At 41.3% G+C, this 19,061-nt stretch overlaps 1 protein-coding gene across 1 annotated transcript in view; it reads left to right on the top strand.

The window, feature by feature from the left end:
• The window catches only part of LOC141912925 (one cut domain family member 2-like), a 114,163-nt gene extending 105,436 nt beyond the window's left edge, over positions 1–8,727 (top strand). The window contains exon 5 of the mRNA XM_074804355.1: positions 8,453–8,727. Within this exon, the coding sequence (XP_074660456.1) occupies positions 8,453–8,727 (275 nt within the window). The remainder of the gene's footprint in view (positions 1–8,452) is intronic.
• Positions 8,728–19,061: the final 10,334 nt, after the last annotated feature.

The raw sequence follows: 19,061 nt of genomic DNA, 5'->3' as shown, positions 1-19,061 counted from the left end.
CCTCGACGGTCCGGTATTTTATTTCTCTCGGGTTTTCGGTGATCATCCGACGTGTCTCGAGCATTCCTTGATTCGAGGGATGACCGAGGAATTATGACTGGTTGTTTCTTCTTTTTTTTTTTGATGTCCGTTTATGAGCTCGTCGGAGGCGCTTGTTTCAGCTGTTTTGATGTGAATATCCCTCGAAGTGTCATTGTACTTGTACTCTTTTAACAGGTGACCTGTACAGCCTCTAGGCTTTCACTGCTTCCTTCATCTAACTGATATTCACTATAACCACTATTACATCTAACTTGTATATCCTAATAAGTTTAATAAAAAGTGAATTATGATTATTATTATCATTGTTATTATGTTCTTAAAGCGTGAAGCCGTGCTTGAAATGAAACTAAGAGAGTTTGAAAATCGCCGCACTTTGGTCGTAGTTTGTGTGAATCGATGTGAATATTCTTCTGTTCTTCATCATTAAGGCTTAAAATCAGTGGTGTTTGAATTAACCAGTATCATCATCGGTTCAATCGCCTTCGATATCAATCATAGCATGATACCATTTTTTATGTCTTCTTGCATGTATCTAGTTTCGGGGTGGCTCCGCGAATATCTCGAGAGCCAATGCTTTCTCGAGTCGGCGGGTTCGCTCCGGTTTAAGCGTCGGCTCGGAACGGCCATGTCGGAAGGGTTTAATTTCAACCGGCCGGTTATGCAAATCTCGCATGAAAAAGTTAATGGAAAAAATGTGTTAATCCGCGACATGAGAGAGAGAAAGACGAGCTTTCCTTCAGAGTTCATGGGATGAAATTAGAGGAACCGGCGATTTCGCATCGTCGGCTATCTATTAAACGGTTTAGGAAGCCCCCGAGGATTAACATCTACGTCCGAGTCTCTTCGTGATGAAGATGGCAGTCGTCGCCATGAAAATCGCTCTTATAACTATACACGCCGGCGCGGCGCGCATATCCCGGTGTTATTTTCGACTAGCCGGCGCATTGATGAGTCAAAAGCGCGGCGTTAAGAAAAACAGGAAATGAGCGATTTAGCAGGTATTTCCTCGCGAACAGCCGAACGAACGGATGATGACGACGCAGTAAAAGGTGTCTGTATCTCGTTCTCTCTCTCTCTCTCTCGTAGGACAGGGTTTTGTTTAAGCCGTGTTATTATTACCGATACGAGTGAAGCACTCGCTTCGCTTCTCGTGTATTAGCGCGAAACGTTGAGAATATCAACGCAGAATCCAGAATCCAGATCAGACGACAGTTGAAAATGGTTTATTGCCACCTCTGTTCTCTCCCTCTTTTCCCTCACCCGATCATCCTTTTCGATCTCTCTTCTCCACCATCCTCCAGTCACTCCTATCCTTTCTCCCTCGCTTACTCCATCATCCTTTTCCATCCCTACCTCTCACCTCCCTCCCGCACTCCCTTCACTTCTTTCCCCTCTCTCACTCCTCTCCCTCACTCCCTTCACTTCTCTCTCCTCCCTAACCTCTCTCTCCTCCCTCCCTTCTCTCTCCTCCCTCACTTCTCTCTCCTCACTCCTGCCTCCACACCCATCACCTTTCTCCATCTCTCACTCCATCATTCTTTTCTGTCCTCCCTCTCTCCTCTCTCCCTATTTCTCTCTCCTATCCTCTCCTCACTTATGGATCTTGAGATTATCTTATCTACACAATTCTGTATTGATTGATCCTATGTATATACATAAAACACGACAATGCGGGTTTCGCAAGTGTGTCCAGTGTGAAAATCATCACTTTCTAGACCTGCGAGTGATGAGAGAGTGAGAGAGACAGAGGAGACCAATCTAGTGTCTAATGGACATCACCACCGTAAACCGACCAGTCCACCTGGACGGTTCTCATTTCATCGACGGCGCGACCGTTTCGGCGATACGCCTGAACGCCCTCGGCGTGAAGCGACCAGCGACCGTGTATATATAAACCGGTGTCGAATTCCGGCAACGACACAATCAATTAATGAACCGACTAATCAGATGCGTCGATCGCGGTGACGGCGTAATGGACAGCGAGATGTCTCGGGTCCGTGAGCACCACCGGTAACCGTCGTCGCGTGGTTCATTGGCACCCGCTGTTTACGTTCTCACACTATCCACCGAGCTAGAAAACGACAACGACGACCGAAACCATCTTCAACGCTAACATCGACTCGTCGGTAATTGTCACTCGGAGGGATTTGGTTTTCACTAAAATAGAGATTAGCGCGACGTTAATGTAGTTAGCGTTTTGTTTGCGTAGCTGTTAAGCCGTCGTCGTTGTACGTTTTGTTAAGCTTCCGGATTTCGACGCGACGACTGTTTTTCGTCGGTCGCCGCATTAATTAATGGCTTCTGTTTGACCGGAGGAATTGTTGTCAATTTTTTGAATCCTCCTCAACGCGTACTACCCCCTCTGCGAACTCGCTAGCCGGCTTGCTACATGCACAAGCGTCGGTCTTGTCTCAGCGGGCGCCACGCGCGAACCCGCCGCCCGAAGCTGTGATTAAACAGCACCGGGGGACCCGGCTATTCGCTGTAAAATGATAAAAACAACCGGTTCAGCGTTTTCGAAGTTATTGCCCGGGGTAAACTCATTAATGTCGTATCATAGAAATCAGACATAGAAACCACGGAAAGAGCGGACGAATTTCGAAAAATGTCTGACTCAAAATTTTGGTTTCGTTGCTTTTTCGGGTACTTCATCTTTTCAGTTAGGACAGTAATTCAAATTTCACCGTTTAAAGCGTAAACTTGTTCATGAAACTGCAGACCCTCGTCCAAAATCTTTAAAGAAATGCTAAAAGGCTATGACTACAACTACTTTTCGAAGGTGGTTTCTTACTCGGTTCTAAGAGCTCAACTACTGCCAAAATATATCGAAATGCTCTAAAAATCGCATTAATTTCTAGTTCATTTTCGATTAAACTACCATTACATTTTGTGATGTCGAATTACGTACTCTCATTTCTGGTGAAAACTAGATACGATTATTCAGGTAGACGGGTCTATTTCTATAGCTATAAATTCATAAGCTATATTTAAATCAACCCGTTCTCTGCGATTCTCCGAGATTGATTGACATCCATAAAAGTCAGATTCTCGGCGCGTTATTTTTATCGTTAATAGTCGGAAGGAGGAACGTGAATTACCGATTTCATCCATCGCCCGCGACATGACGACGACGGAAGGTAAAAGATGTACCGTATATCCCTGTCTGATACATAACATGTGTCGTCGTCGTTGTCATGTTTTCATTGTTGCCGCGATTGCTATGACAACCGTTAAACAGCGATCGCGGATTGTCGACGTGCAGGTGGTCCGTGTACGGTTTAATGGCAGAGTCTTGTCCCTCGTGCTCGTGTCATCTGGGCATTTACCCGGAGTTTCAGCGCGAACATCGAACTCGTCTTGTCCCGGCGTTCAGCCGACATGTCGCGCAGCCCCATTTATTCGGATGTTTTCTTTTTTCCTGGTTTCAGCGATATCCGGTGTGGCTCGACGCGACATTCGCTCGCAATGGCGGGAGAGCTCATCGATGAAAAAAAAATCTGCCCGAACTGACCGACAATCACTCGGTCACTTCTTATAACCGTCTCGAAACCTGTCAATCCTTGATTTGCCAGAGCCAGTTTCTCATATTGAATGTAACATTTTGCAGTGCCATTATCTGCATTATTTCATGGCATCCGAAATCTCCAGTTGTCTCCACAAGAATCCGAATCAGACCACCTTGCCGTAATTGAGGTTTCAGACTCTCCAAAAGGTCATGTGGCCAATGATAGAGTACGATTGGAGGCAAACTGGATTCTCCGATCTGATAAAAGAGTTCACCCCTTTAGAATACAGTTAAACCTCGTTGAAACAACATTGCTGGAGCCACTTCCACTGGTCTGAGTTAAATTTGACTCAGGACCCAGTTCCACAGTTGTGAGTTAGAGTTGAAGTTAGTTCATTTTCAATGAGTTAACTCGGAGTCAAATCTTAATTCGGAACTCTGGAACCGGGCCCTGGAGTTTAAACATCGAAAATGAACTGATTTTAAGTCACAATCGCGGAACTGGATCCCGAGATCAGAGTTAACTCTAACTGGGCCCACAGTTGTGAGTTAAAGTTGACCAGAGTTAAAAACATAGGAAATGAACTGATTTCAACCGGAGTTAAATCTAACAACTGTGGAACTGGGCCCAGTTTCTCGTGTAAAATGTGAGTTCTACAGTTTTGAGTTGCCCGTAGTTAAGAGTTGTAATCGGTTCATTTTCAATGAGGTATTCTCCGAGTCAAATCTAATCAATGGAACTGTCGAACTGGATCCAGTATTTTCTCGTTTTTAACCCCTTTAAAAACGCTGTTCAGCCTTCGTTTCGATATACGGTTTAATATCGTACGGAAAATTCTTCTCTTGATCATCAGCTGCGATGAGCGGCTCCCCTCCGAGATACACCTTTATTATAACTATCATGCACAATGAGCTATTTTTTACGCCGAACTCCCGCACGACGCGGCGCGGCGCGGTGCAGCTCGCTACACAAACGACACATGAAATATTAAATCAGATCCGCTTTAGTTATTATTACCTCGATGCACGATTAATACGATCTCTCCCTTTCTCTCTCATTCTCTCTCTCTCGTTAGAAAGAAGGGCGCGCTTAATGAATTAGTACAAATAGAGCGGACTAAAAAGAATACTCATATTTTCATTGTCATTGTTCATTCATTCTGTAACCCCCCTTACCCCCCCGATGAGTAATTGATAAAACGCCCTCTCTTTTCCCTGCGCCCTTCAGTTCATCAGTATCTAATAGCGTCGTCGTAGCGCGTTTTTCTGTTAAGATCTCGATATGATGCGATATGATAAACGCGACGAACGAAAGCTCGAAAAAAGAAAAGAATCGCAATCTTTTGAGGTAAACAAATACGAATAGAACGGTTCGAATATTTCTGAACCGCGCGTTTGAACACGGATGAACTTTCTTTCATTGGCCGCGTAATTCATCTGCGTTAATATGTAAATAAATGTCGTCACGCCCGCGTGTGTCGTCAGAGAAGTAGAAGAAAGTGTCCTCGTTGCCGAAACACTTTAGTGTTTTGTTGGTTACAATCAGGGAAAAACAGCAGATTTTCTGTAGAGAGTCGGTCGTCGTCGTAGCGCGGTGCTATGGCTTGAGAGCTGTACTCCAACACAACAGGTTCCCTGCGAAGAACAGATTGTCTGAAGTGTGAAGGGTACAATTTTACCGGAGAGACCCTTCGCTCGCGCGAGCCTCGATGAAGAGAGCTTGCCGCGCTGAGTGTTTTTCAACCGGGTACCGTTTGAAGTGCGGTCCATCTGGTCGGAATCTGTCCATCATCGTCATAAACTGCTTAATCAGCTTAATTTTCATTATAATTTCTGCGGAATTCAGAAAATCGATTAAGTAGTTATTATATTTCAATGGGGTATTTTTCCAGTGGTACGTCGAAGCTTCTTGTATCCCGCGACAACGATTGCTGTTTATTCAATCAGTAAGATCACAATATCCGCGACGAAATGATACGTGTAAAATCCAGCAATTGTCGAAAGACTAAAATGTTTATTCGAAGTGTTCGAAATATTTCAGGCAGTTTGACGTATCATTTTAGACTGAACCACGCAAAATGTTTCTAATATTTTTGATAATCTTTTTAGTCTTTCAACAGTGGGATTCGACATTTATAGAGGTTCAGTTGATTCCAGGTTTGCTTGCTTCCCGCGAAATCAGGGGTTCACTCTTCGGTACTCGGTCTATGAAACCAGGCCCAGTAGTTTTGACATATCGTTTCAGAATGAACCTCCATTTTAGATGAATCTTTTTAGTCTTTCAACAATTGTGGGATTTCACGTCTATAGAAGTTCAGTCGATTCCAGGTTTACTTCCATCCCGCCAAAAAACAATTGCTGTTTATTCGACGAGCGAAGAAATCTATTGAAGTTTCAGTTAATTCTAGGTTTACTTTCGATCGATCGAAATTCGAAACTCGTATTTTTGCGCCACCTCCGCGCGCCTGTCTCCTCGTCGGGGTTGTCAGGTTTAGATCGCCGTCGGGCAGATGTACGCGTGTATAGATAGATAACTAGGTCATCGAGCGGCTCTTTACGAATTTAATTAATCGTCCGTCCACCGCTTCAATTAACGCTTTAATTAGTTAACCGATTATTAGCGAATTTGTTAATTGGATTTGGATGTTAAGTGGCGCGATCCAATTTGCGAGCGAAGATTCCACGGCCCCGGTGTAATTGCATTCAATCATACGGTTATCTTACACGGGTGAAGGAGGTAGAGTTCACGGTGCACCGGACGTGATTCTCTATTCCGGCTCTCGGATGGACAGTTACGAGTTGAACTCGATTCTATCGAGTTGAAGTAATAGGAAATGAACTGGTGTCAACTCTTTCGAGTCGAATTAAACTCGCAATTGTCGAAGTGGTGTCGGTTTCGCGGGTATAAGTTCTGCAAATTGATTCTTCAAATATAGAAGTCGCCCTGGATTTCATACCAAAAAAGAGAAGAATATTTCGCGAAATTTGATCCTAAATGAAGCTACTTTACTACGCATTTATCCACCGGCTAACGACAGTGAATAGATAGGTTGATAGGGGTGTGTTTTTCTGTACATTATGTTTGTCTTACTGAGTAATAATGAGAACCACACCCATTGTTAACAGAGATCATAACCGACGACGACGACCTGACGAAGCACACCACCGCGGGAAAGAAAGATGCGAGAAAAAATGAGAAATCTCGGCCAAATAACAGCGTGACGTTTAATACGGCAGCGCGTGCTGAGTCGAGTAAGGCCAGTCATCGGTAATTATTCGGTTTCTGCCGCATTATCAATAGATGCACAGAAATTTGTGCTAAGACATGCATTTAGAATTTCATCATCAGGCACAGAGTATCTGGTAGCTGGCATCATCAGGTACAAAGTATTTGGTAGCTGGCATCATCAGGGGCTAAGTGTCTGGTAGCTGGTATCATCAGGTACAAAGTATCTGGTAGCTGGCATCATCTGGTGCAGGTATCTGGTAGCTGCCATCACCAGATATGAACTATGGTAGCTGGTATCATCACGTGCCAACTATGGTATTTTAGCTGCCTTCGCTAGATGAAACCCTAAATAGCATTTACGGATACACTCGCAGATGACATTTGCAATATGTTTTGATCTGGGAGAGGGTGGGTGGTGGTATTCGGTTTTTAAGTTTGCATTTAGCGCGGTGATATTTGTGCGGCCTTAATTCCGTCGTCGTCGTCGACGTCAACAGTGTCATATCGGATACTGTTTAGTGTCAAGATTAAGGGCGGCGCGGACGGTGTTCAATTATTTTCATGGATTGGGTTTCAAAAAATCAGACGCGATTCGACGCGCGATCGATACAATTAACAACGGACGAAATTCCTGCTCAGTCAATCATTAGTAATCTGTCGATCGATATCGAATGCGTAGCTGCAGCCTCCGACGTCGTCGTCATTATTTTAAATGGACGCGCGCGGACGACGAACGTTCTGGAAATTTTGCTAAGGCGAAATTTTTTTTCTTTTTTTAACTGGCAAAAATGTCAAGAGAGCTATTCTTGATGAAAAATTTCATCGTGAAGAAAATATGTAATTTTTTCTTTTTCGTCGGGGTTGGCTTTTATTATAATGTAGTTGATTTTGTGGGGTTTTCTAAACATGACATCTCTCAACTCGGGACTGATCAGTTAACTGAACTAAAAGTTTCCACTGATCGGTTAACTGAACTAAAAGTTTCCACTGATCAGTTTACTGAACGAAGAAGTTTGTCGTGATTGAAACTAGCTGATGCCTGACTCAGCATCTCAAATCACAATATAATCTTGTACTGAATTTTTTTGTGGTTCTAGCTCCCAGGAGCCAGTTGCACAGTTGACGCTTAGATTTAAAACCAGTCTAAGCCAATTCAACTACTTAAGACCAGTGTAAGCTTATCTAGGTACTATAGCTAATCTTTCAACTTAAAACCAGTCAATATGACTCAAAGCTCATTTTTGCTCTATAGCCTATCTAACAACTTAAGACCAGTCTTATGATTTCAGTTCATCGTTTGACTTTAAGTTACCACTGTTCAACTGGACCCAGTTCCACAGTTCTGAGTTAAGATTTGACTCTGGGTTAACTCATTGAAAATGAACTAACTTTATAACTCAGACTTAACTCTAACTCACAACTGTGGAACTGGGTCCTGGACGTTAGAGTTAGACGAACTCTTCATAGCTCGCTACCAACAACAACACATCGATGAAAACTTTGCAGCATTGAATTATTAATCGATCATATTTCGTTTCAGGATTCATTCATTCATCGTTCATTTCAGCTTTTGTGATATATTTACGAAACTCACACGTCGATGTACCCTGATTATGCGATATGTTTGTTTTTTTTTCCGGAAATTTAACGTCGTTTTCTCCGTTCGTGTTTTGCAGCTTGCAAGAGGAAAGAGCAAGAAAGTCAGGCCGAAGAAAACAAAGCTCCGAAAAAACCGCGTCTCGTTTTCACCGATATTCAGCGACGCACACTCCATGCAATTTTCAAAGAGACGAAGCGCCCATCCAAGGAGATGCAGGCAACGATAGCGCAACAGCTGGGATTGGAGGTTTCCACGGTGGCCAATTTCTTCATGAATGCCCGCAGACGATCTTTGGATAAGTGGAAGGACGAGGACGGCAACAACAATCGCGAGAGCATGCCGAAAACGTAACTATACACAAATACACACCAAACGCGCACGCACGCACACCGCGTCGTACACGCCATTCGGCGGTGGCGCACACCGCGACGACGTGCGCGCACGCGTCAGCGAAACGGAACTATACTAGCGTAGTAGAGACTATGAAACTACAACGACGACGATGATGATGACGATGACGATGACGATTCCTGGTCGGATTTTGCCACGAAGTGAAAATAAAGACGAAAAAAAGTAGAATGACTTTTTTTTGGTGGCGTGCACGCCGTTAAGCGGTGGCGCGCGCACACGCGTGTTATATTTACGAATATGAACAACCAATGATATATATATATATATGTATATCTCGTTGTATATGTATTTAGTGCAGAAAAACGAGCAGTGCAGACGATGCCCGATGTTACTGGAGCCAATTCGATCGGAGCACTCCTCGTATCGCGCGTCTATCGGAGGCGGCGCCCGTCTGCCCAAATCAGAGGACCGATTCGAAACCGGAAAAATCGTCAGATCACGCGCGCAACAAAGTGTTTCTTTTTTTTTGTTTTCGTTTCTTAGAGAGAAAAAGTCTTCGAGTTCACCGAGTAGTAATTTTAGTAATATATATTTACGATAACCGACCGCGCTCGCGCGCGGCGAGACGGTCGCACGACACACATTGAACTCACAGCGCACTGAACACAGGATCGTCGACCGGCGATGGTCACACACACACAGACGAGGTCGCCGATCGGTCGTCGCTTAGATCTAGTTACCGTAGGTACGATGGCGATCGTGACATTGTTGCCAGTGTCCTCAACTGACCGCAAAGTTGTCAGTTGTTTTTTTTGAAAAAATAGTTTTTTCTCTGACGATTCGTTTTTTTTTTCTCTTTCGTACAACGATAAACGATATACGATATGATATATGATATTACATTCCATTTCGACATATGTTGGTTTTTTATTTTAAATTCTATGATATTTAAAACTATAATTAGTAGCGATTTAATATATGTGCAAAGCGGGATTTACAATGGGTGAACGTTTTAACGTATGCGATTCATCCGGTTATATCTAATTTATTTATTATTATTTGATTACCATTAATTAACTATTTATTTATAAGCAGTTGTCAGAGCCAGGCATTGCTGAGACGTAGATATTGATGTTTTAAAACTATCCCTTCGATAACAATCCACATGATCTCGGTAAAAAAAAATTCAGTTGAATTCCGTGGATTAAGACAGAGTGGTGCTAATCCGTGAATCGCGGATTACCAACCGGATTAACCCGGATTCCAATCCACTCTCACTCGCTCGCTCGGTGTGTAAACGGGATTACCCTGTAATCTTTTCAGACTAGTCATCGGATTTGTAATTACTTAATCCCCACACACACTGAAAATGGCGCGTATTGAAAAAACATAAATGATTCCAAATGATGAATCTTCTGCGCAGTAGTAAAAAACCGTGTAAATATTTTGTCCGTAGGTAGAATCAGGGTCACAGAGTTCGTTCAGACTATTGGAATGGTGCCAAAATATCATATCGCATAAAAAAATGATATCTTGATTCAACGGCGAAAACAAAACCGCTACGTCGTCATCGTCGGCAACAATGATTTTGTTACTATGACGACAGTAATGTAATAATATTAAGATAGTAATAATAATAATTTATGCAATTTTGTCTGGTTTCCGTCGGCAACTCGTACGTGTAAGATAGACTAGTGATGTGTATTTAAACAAAACCATTTTTGTCACCTGACCTTGCGGCGTCCACGCGACCTTGCAATGTCAAGTTTATTTTATGTTTGGCCATTATATGGTCACCTGAAAAAAGCAAGTTATGTACTTATACAAACCATTCCAAATGATCCTTTCATTTTTATTAACAATTCTACCCCTCTTTCCTCTCTCTCTTTCTCTATTACTGAAATTCTTTCCTCCATTGCTCGCCTCCTTTTCAAATTTGAAAATCCGAATATCAACGGACATTAATCATCGAACTCAAAACGTAGACCGATTTGTGATCGAAAAGAAAAATCTGATCGATTTTTTTTCATTTTTTTTTCTTATAACGATTGATTTTCCTTTGTCTCTCTCCTCTCTCTCTTCTTTCTCTCTCTCCTCTCTATCACTCGCAACAATCCAGTTATACATTAAAGGCCCATTATAAACATGTGCGAATCAATTTCATGGTGTTAGTTATAAATGTCGATGAAACCGAAGCGGGGATTCCCCCCTACGTCGTCGTAGGGAATCCCCACTACCGTGTACAGGCACCCCCCGCGTTTTATCAATGTACGTACGAAGTCAGACGATGAAAAAAACCGAAAACGAATTTTTTACATTTTTATATAGCCTTTGTATACAACCCCCCTATTTCCAAGCTGTGTTCTCGATGATGATTATTGATAATTATGGTAAAATGATAATGATAACAATGTGTAATCTATGATGGTTCGATGTTTTTTTCCCAGCATTTGTTCGTTATCCATTTTCTTTTTTTCTTTTTTTTTTTTTTCGCTCGCAAACAAACAAAACCACTAACGTCTCGAAGCGCTGTACTTACATTAGGGATAAGTTAGGAATTGCCTCTATACCGCGATGATCGGCTTCCCAATTTTTTCCTATTTTTTCATATCTTTTAAACGATGTTAATAATGCGACAAGACTTCGCATGGTGTAAGAATATTGTAGTTTGTACAATCAAGGCCCCCGGTATATTCGGTTGTTGACGGCATTCGCCGTGCCGCGTTGGTTATTCTATTTTTTAGCTCTCTGAGCTCGTATTCGTACGCTGGATAACCGTACGGTTTTCACGCAGTCGAAGCCGACGTTCGATATTGAAAAAAAAAAGCTTTTAAAAAAAGCCTTCGGAGATGAACTGTGCAATAGGTAACACATCGATATATTATTGAAATGATATATGCGTAATATTCTAACGGTCTAGCGGTATTTTAAGCCTAGTTAGCTCCGATGGTCTCTCGCTGATTTATTATGTTAATTAGATTAATTCTCGTTAATTGATGTCTTATCGCGATATGTGCTACGTTTTAAATATTTCTGGTCATGAGGATTTAACTGCGTTTTCATCGTCGGCATCGGGCTATTTTTTTCCCTTAAATCTTTGAAATTCGAAAAAATAATTGGCGGCCGCGTAATTCAATTCAATCCAAATCAAAAAATTTCATACCGAAAAAAAACCCCGATGACGATGCGGAGGTCGTCGATGCCAAGGTCGTCAGCGACAGCAGTTATCACCTCTTCAACTAGTCTCTAGTCAGTCAGTATCATCTTTGAGCTTCAGTCATCGCATTTTATCTCTCTGTCTCATATTCGACGCTGAATTCGTTTTGACGACGGAAAACAAGAAATACCGTCACTGAATTCCATCTTTACGATGTTCGAAATGTTGTAATTTCTGTTCTAGAATATCGAATGTTTTTTAGGTGATTTAACTTCAGTTTTAAGCTTGCAAATTTCATAGTTTCTGTTCTATATTTCTGGATTAAGCATTTGAACGCGTTGACCTGTCGTGAGCATTGAAAAAAGGTATATCGAAATTTGGCTGAATGTTTTATTCAAAGCAAGACTTAGTCCTTATAAATATGTGAATATCTCTAATTTGATCTCAAGATAGACACTTCTACATAATGAGGTATGTTTTGTTAAGATTTTAGTTGTCGGGTGTACGCTGAAATGCATAACTAATTCTTCACTAATTCAAGCATATTAAATGATAGTCTATCCTCATCTCTACACACTCAGTGTCTGTGTCTCGGTCTGTGTATGAGTGATGCAAACCCGCAGGCCTTGCTTATCTATATTTCACGATATGTCATCGTTTGGACGGTCATCTGGCATTCATGGCTGATTAAGTATTTAATTTTCACAGTGCGCACATCAGTAATCGGGCTGAACTAATCTCGCAACCGCCGGGGTAAACCTTCCTCCGTTCGTAGACGTGGTGCAGATGTACACGCCGAACGTCTATACACGTCGGCCGCCATCTTTTGCGAATTGCGATATGGTTTTGATAATGAAAATGGTTGTTTTTCTTTAAACAAAGATTTATGGAAATGACAAGAAGATCTGCGCGGCTTTCGACGTACGCTCATTGGCGAAGTGCATTATTCGAGAAATTGAGTCCGTCGTCGGTGGGGGGGATGCAGCGTTTTAACGTCGTCGAGAGATTGTAATCCCGTCCCCGCGTGCGCGCATCTGCGCACGTCTCTCTCTCTCTCTCTCTTGTTTTAGATATTGGTTGCATTTCGAACGACGGTAAAAGTCACGGGTCAAGCAGCGCGGCGTAATTCCAATATCCGGGGATTTGTAAACCGTTGCATAATCCACGCGAACTGAAACAATGCGCGGAGATTAACTCGATTGAAACTTGATTGCGATTTAATCGATTCGAATTTATACTTTTGTTACGAAATCGAGTTAGCGACGAGAGGGGGCAGAAATGAGAGAAGATAGCGAGCGAGAGAGAAAGAGAAAGAGACGCGATCTCGTCGTCGGATTTAGAAAGTTTTAATTTAAATAATGAATCGAATTGAGATCGGCGTAATTGCATTCGCGTTGATGGAATTCAATTTCAGGAGACATTTTACGGCCGGTGACCGCCACCGATGAAGACCTCGCAAAAAACGGGATTATTTTTTTTTTCGAGGGCGGTAGAACGCAGCTCGAACGCGTAGTCAGTCTCGTCGGTGCCTTGTGGCGCTATCTGGTGTTAGACGCGGTAAACGTTCACCGCAGATGGATTTTCTATAAAATGAATTGTTGAAGGCGCGCGAGTATTGAATTCGGATGCCGAGTGTATCGGGTCATTGATCGTATTTGTCTCCTCTTGTTGCGTCGTCAGGTATACCGCGCCATTGCGAAATTGTAAAAAAAGAAAACAGAATTGTAAAAAAAGAAAACAAACAAACAAACAAAAATGGCGGAACCGCGACGATATTATCCATTCGCGCTAAATGACATTGAAAGCGCGTATGAAAATTCGATGCAAGTTTTGAAAATTGTCAGATTTCTTATTTCGTCCATCATTTTGTCTGAGTCGTTAAAGCATATGCACACGAACGCACACAAGCGTACGCGCGCCGCGCCCGGAAAAATTAAAACGGCTCTCGTAAAAGTTGCTCTCATCTCCATCGAGTTAATTAATAAATATCGGATATTGTTCATGTATAACTATCGGAAACCGATTTGCGTTCGGTCTCTAGTTTCGTCGACTAGTATGGAAATTGATACGCTGCCGCCCGCGATTCTGCCACCATTCATTAAGACAAACTTGCCCGCGTATAGTTTCTTTTTAAACTATTTAAGACTCATTTGAAATTATGGTTTCCTGGGGTGGGGGGGTCGTGTTGACTTCGCGCGTTTAGATTCTTATCCGAAAACCTATCAATCGCCCCTGTATGTCTGTATTTCTTATGAAGATGACCGGAAAGGGAAGAAAAAAATCTTTCGGGATATATATTTACAGGCATCTGTTAGTGCGGAGAGAACGATAGAGAGAAAGAGAGAGAGATGTCAAGATTGAAGATGCGCGACACTCTAGTTTGTCTCTTACTGATGTAGCTTCAGGCATCTTGAAAAAACACCTCCAGTTGAGAGCTTGTACAGATGGTTTTGTTCCCAGCGAGGCTCTCCCCTCTCTCTCTCTCGCTCGCTGTCTCTCTCCCCTCTCTCCCTCTCGCTTCTGTAAAGTGACGACAATATCAGCCCATGTACACGTTTGCGCTTCCCGCGAAATACAGGCCAACTCTGTGGCAATATTTGTTTCTTATTTATTTTTTTTGCGTAAAAATGCTCCGATGACTTATCGACGAAAAGATCATTCTCCGAACAATTTGGCGACGTTAACTTTTCTAATCCGAAAATATTTCCCCCCATAACTAGACAACACCATTTCATGCCTTGGGTAGATATCTTAATGAAGGGAAACTGTTAATTGTCCGACTTAGGCCTTAATACTTAACAAGATAGACTGAGCGAGATAGATAGAGAGAGCGGAAAAATTAGTGTCGCACTTGAAAACTATCAACGTCGACTAGTCGCGCTTCCTTTTACGCCAGGGTTTGCTATCTCGCGTGTCTGGCCCGAGACACAACAACGAATTGTCAGAACGACGATGATGTCGGAAACTATGCGTTAGAGATGATGAACTGTAATTTCGTCGTAATTTGAATACGACTGTTCAATGCGCGATATAACAACGTACAATTTTGTACGTCTCGATTATAGGTTCCCATTTATCATAGTACAGTGTTGAGTGAGGTAATCATTGCTGGTAAATTTAAATTCAGTACTTCGGTGCATGTAGTTGAAAGTTTCATATTTCATCGTGTTGGCATTAAAATGCGTTAAACTCTGTATGACGTTTTTGGATCCCACAGTACACGGAAATTGGGAAAAAACTTATCTAAAAAGTCATATTCCCAGTTCGGAGATATAAATGAATTTGAAAATTTTTCGTCAGGTCGGGGAAATGCTTGGGAAATTGATTAAAAAGTGTGAAACTCTGTATGACGTTTCTGGTTCCCACGGTACATGGAAATTGGGAAAAACTTATTAAAAAAATTCCCAGTTCGGAGATATTTAAGAATTTGAGAAATTTTCCTCAAGTCATTGTAATGTTTGAGAAATTAATTTACATTTCACGTATTGCATTTGACGAGGGCAACTTTCTTCGGCAATTTTTCTTTGAAATCACCGTTATCAAATAGTAACCAGTTGACTGCAGTATGATCGTATCTGTTCATTTTTACAAAGGCCCCATTTTTAATTGGGTTAATTGAAAAATCGTCCATGAAACACTCGGGAGAAACTTGGGAATTTTTAATTCATGCATCTGTGGGAACCATTGTCATTAACATCGTCTTTATTTCAATGCTCATGATCGGTCGATAGCGTTTCTTTTTTGTTTTTCATGCTTAGAAATTTCAACAAAAAATGCTCGAGAATTTCTTGTTCTCCGTACGTTGGTTTTTAGCGTCATTTTAATTGAAAGATCGTCAATAACATCAACATCATCAGCATCATCATCATCATCATCATCGAACTAACGGAAAATGTCGATGAAACATGTATCGATGTAAATAGAAAGTTCATTCATTTCAATGCACGTAAGGCCGGTTGGAGCCATCTTACATTTCATTTCATTTCTATGTTCGTTTCTCAAGTCGAGAATTTGTCCGCGTCGCGCGTACGCGCGCGCGCGCGCCCATTTTAATTTAATTTATTCGTCTAATTTTATTAAATCGATTGATTGGTATTTTACCGAATTTATTGCGTTACATATAAGTTATCGTCATTTTTTAATTCGAATCGAACGAATGATTATCAGTTTTCGAATGCGATTTTAAAACGGAATTGAAAACGTTTTCGACGTCGTCCGAGTCTATTGAAAAAAAATACCGGAACGGAACCTCGTTGCGACGAATTTCGCGGATCAGAAATGTGGATCAGTTAAAACCGATAGTTCTTAATATCTTAACGACGAGAAACATAATTAAATTTTTAGCGCTTATATTCTGTAAAGATCCGCGAGTTCGTTATAACGTGGTTCCACTAAGCTTTCCTCTCAGTTGGTTACAAGTGTTTGTTCAGTTTTTACGTTTCTTTTAGCGGCCTATTATTGCAATATATATATATATATATATATATATATATATATATATATATATAAATCGGGCGTCAATTTCTACTGAAATGAAGGATTTGTTTGATATCGATAATGATAATAATGTAAATATGTTTGTTCAATGCGTCATTGTAAGATATTTAAACGAACATTTTGGAACTGATTTCACGTCGTGTTCTTTATTATTATTAACGGAGACAGATTTTAACCGTCCCCCACGAGGAGTCCGGCGCGAGCGCGCGTGCTCGCTCTCTCATTGGCGCGAGGGGCGCCGCCTGCCCGGTTCTCCACTGGGAACGTTTTTTTGACAATGTTACGATTATCGCGAATATGATATGATGATAATAATGATAATCGGAGTACCTTTCGGCCGGTGCTGCCGCTCTATACGTTTTTTAGTTACTGCATTTTCGACTTTCTTCTAAACCGTTCGACAAAAAAAAAATTTCGTTTGTTCTTCAAGATTTTGCCGTTGTTGTTTTTTTTTCTCGCCAATTTTACCGTGTAAATAAATTATATATGATTATTATTATTATTATTAAAGTTCGCTTTAGATCTCGGGCGGGGTGGGCTAAATTTCTCTCTGTAAAAAGCCGATGGAAATACCTTCGAAATTTTAACTACGTTAGAATTTATGCAAAATTCCCAATAATCGAAAAAAAAAAACGAAACCGGTACATTCAATCATAAACCAGGGGTCTGTTGCACGTAAACGCGTTTATAAACTTCACCCGGCGGTATTCAACTCTGTCGAGTTCGCTCGGGGTTAGGTTAGGTTTAAAACGCGTCTGCGGACTCGGCCTCGGAAATATATTACTGATAATCGGGCATTTAGTATCGAGCCGCACATATCTAGTCCTGTCACCTTTGAATCCGTTATTTATCGCGCGGAGAGAGGGGAATGCAGCAGAAAATCTTCTAGTCCGTCGCTGGTTTTCGTCGCGATTCCAGCGACATTCTTATTCTAGTATAGAAATAATAATTGATATCATTTCTTTAGGGGCAGCAAGTGACCGTGTTATATAGCCATTATAGTAGTTAATGAATGTATGTGTAATGAAATAAACCTTGCTGTCCGGGTTTTTGTCTCTTTATCACTGCCATGTTTAGTTTAGATCGAAGAATGAACGTTCGTCGAAACCTCTCTCGTCTCATATCGTTATTTTCTTCATCGTGTCTAGAAAATTAACCATGATGTGAAATGTAAAATTTGAATAGAGGCGCGTAGCACGGGCGGGCGTAGTAGGCGAACGAAACTGTTACTTTAGCGTCGATATAGGCCCTACCGCCCACTCTACGCATTAAAATAGTGGCTTATTCTACAATTCTTAATCATGCGGCGACTGAAACGCCGTCGAAATTTTCGCCGGTTTTTCGTTGCATTTTACGAAGGTGATAATTATCGCACGAATTAATTAGGTTGAATAAGGTAAATGTTATCGCCAACTCGATGACGATGAATTGATGGCATTGAAACGTCGAGATGAACATCCGAGAATCGAGATCATTTTCGAACGCTTGGTTACGTTGTCGAATAAGCCTCCCGTGCTCTTGTGTATGGTTCAAAGCGATTTTCCTCCAGGCTTTAGGCAGTTCATTGTCTACATACATCGTATACGAGATATACCGTATTCGAAGGCGTTTTGTTTTCAAAGTTCGCGTCGGAGAGGCTCAGAAAATTCTATTCGTCTTTTTTTCCCGATCACCGACGACGCGCAAAGCTTTCGACGATACGGCGTTTTTTGACGATCTGCCTAAAGCCTTCGATTCTACGTTTTAGAATCTAACTCTATACTGTACACCTTCAATTATAAATGAATCCATGTATTGTTTGGTAAGGGTTTGTCTCGAAAAGAAAAACTGGTAATTACTTTACTATTGTTCCCTTTGATTGTAAAAAGAAAACCTCATTCTCTATATGGAAAATTGTATTTAATATACTATGCATTTATGTGGAAATGTTACGAAAAAAATATAAGATGGAAAAATAATGAAAATTTGAACCAATTTCAACTGGAAGATGATAAATACATGTATGTATAGCTAAAAAAAAAAAACAGCCAAACAAAAAGGTGAATCTAACGATTGGATTTGGAAATTCACATTCGAATTTTGTGGGATCAGGAAATATCTTATGAGAACATTTTCGGTATCGCTTTCGAAAACAATTTACCTACATATGATAACTCGGAATGTTTCATTGTAAAAAAAAGAATAACAGTTTGGCTTTTTTATTTTCACGAAAAGTCGGCGAAAACTTAATATAAACGAAACGAATATGGATACATATCTCCCCCCGTTCTTGAAGGGTTTTAGATGCTCTGTCAGATATACTGGTTGTAAAATTTTGTACTTTAAAAAAACTGATGATTAAAAATCATGTAAAAAAATTTGACTTGCATTTGTATACTACGTGTATCAGGGTCTGTATTTGATTAAAAGTCATGAATCGAACTTTTCGAGGTGTTGCTTCGTTATTTGCCGATCTCGGTCTCTCTCGGTCGCTGCTGAAGGATACCATCTGGAATATCCCCTGCCATCTCTCTGGTCCGCGGAAGACGACCAACTCGAGGAAAGACCTGTACGGATCCTAAGCCCTAATTCGTCGAAAACAGATTCCCTCAAAATAGTCGTGTCCAAACCAAAGCGAATTCCCTCAAGATGGTCATGTCCAAACATCTCGGCAATGGAAAACTCAAAAAGGATATTCCCC

This window comes from Tubulanus polymorphus, chromosome 11 (genome assembly GCF_964204645.1).
Source record: "Tubulanus polymorphus chromosome 11, tnTubPoly1.2, whole genome shotgun sequence".
In the NCBI taxonomy this organism is placed as follows: domain Eukaryota; kingdom Metazoa; phylum Nemertea; class Palaeonemertea; order Tubulaniformes; family Tubulanidae; genus Tubulanus; species Tubulanus polymorphus.
The sequence above is the reverse complement of the archived record's forward strand: the minus strand, read 5'-3'. Positions and strand labels throughout refer to the sequence as shown.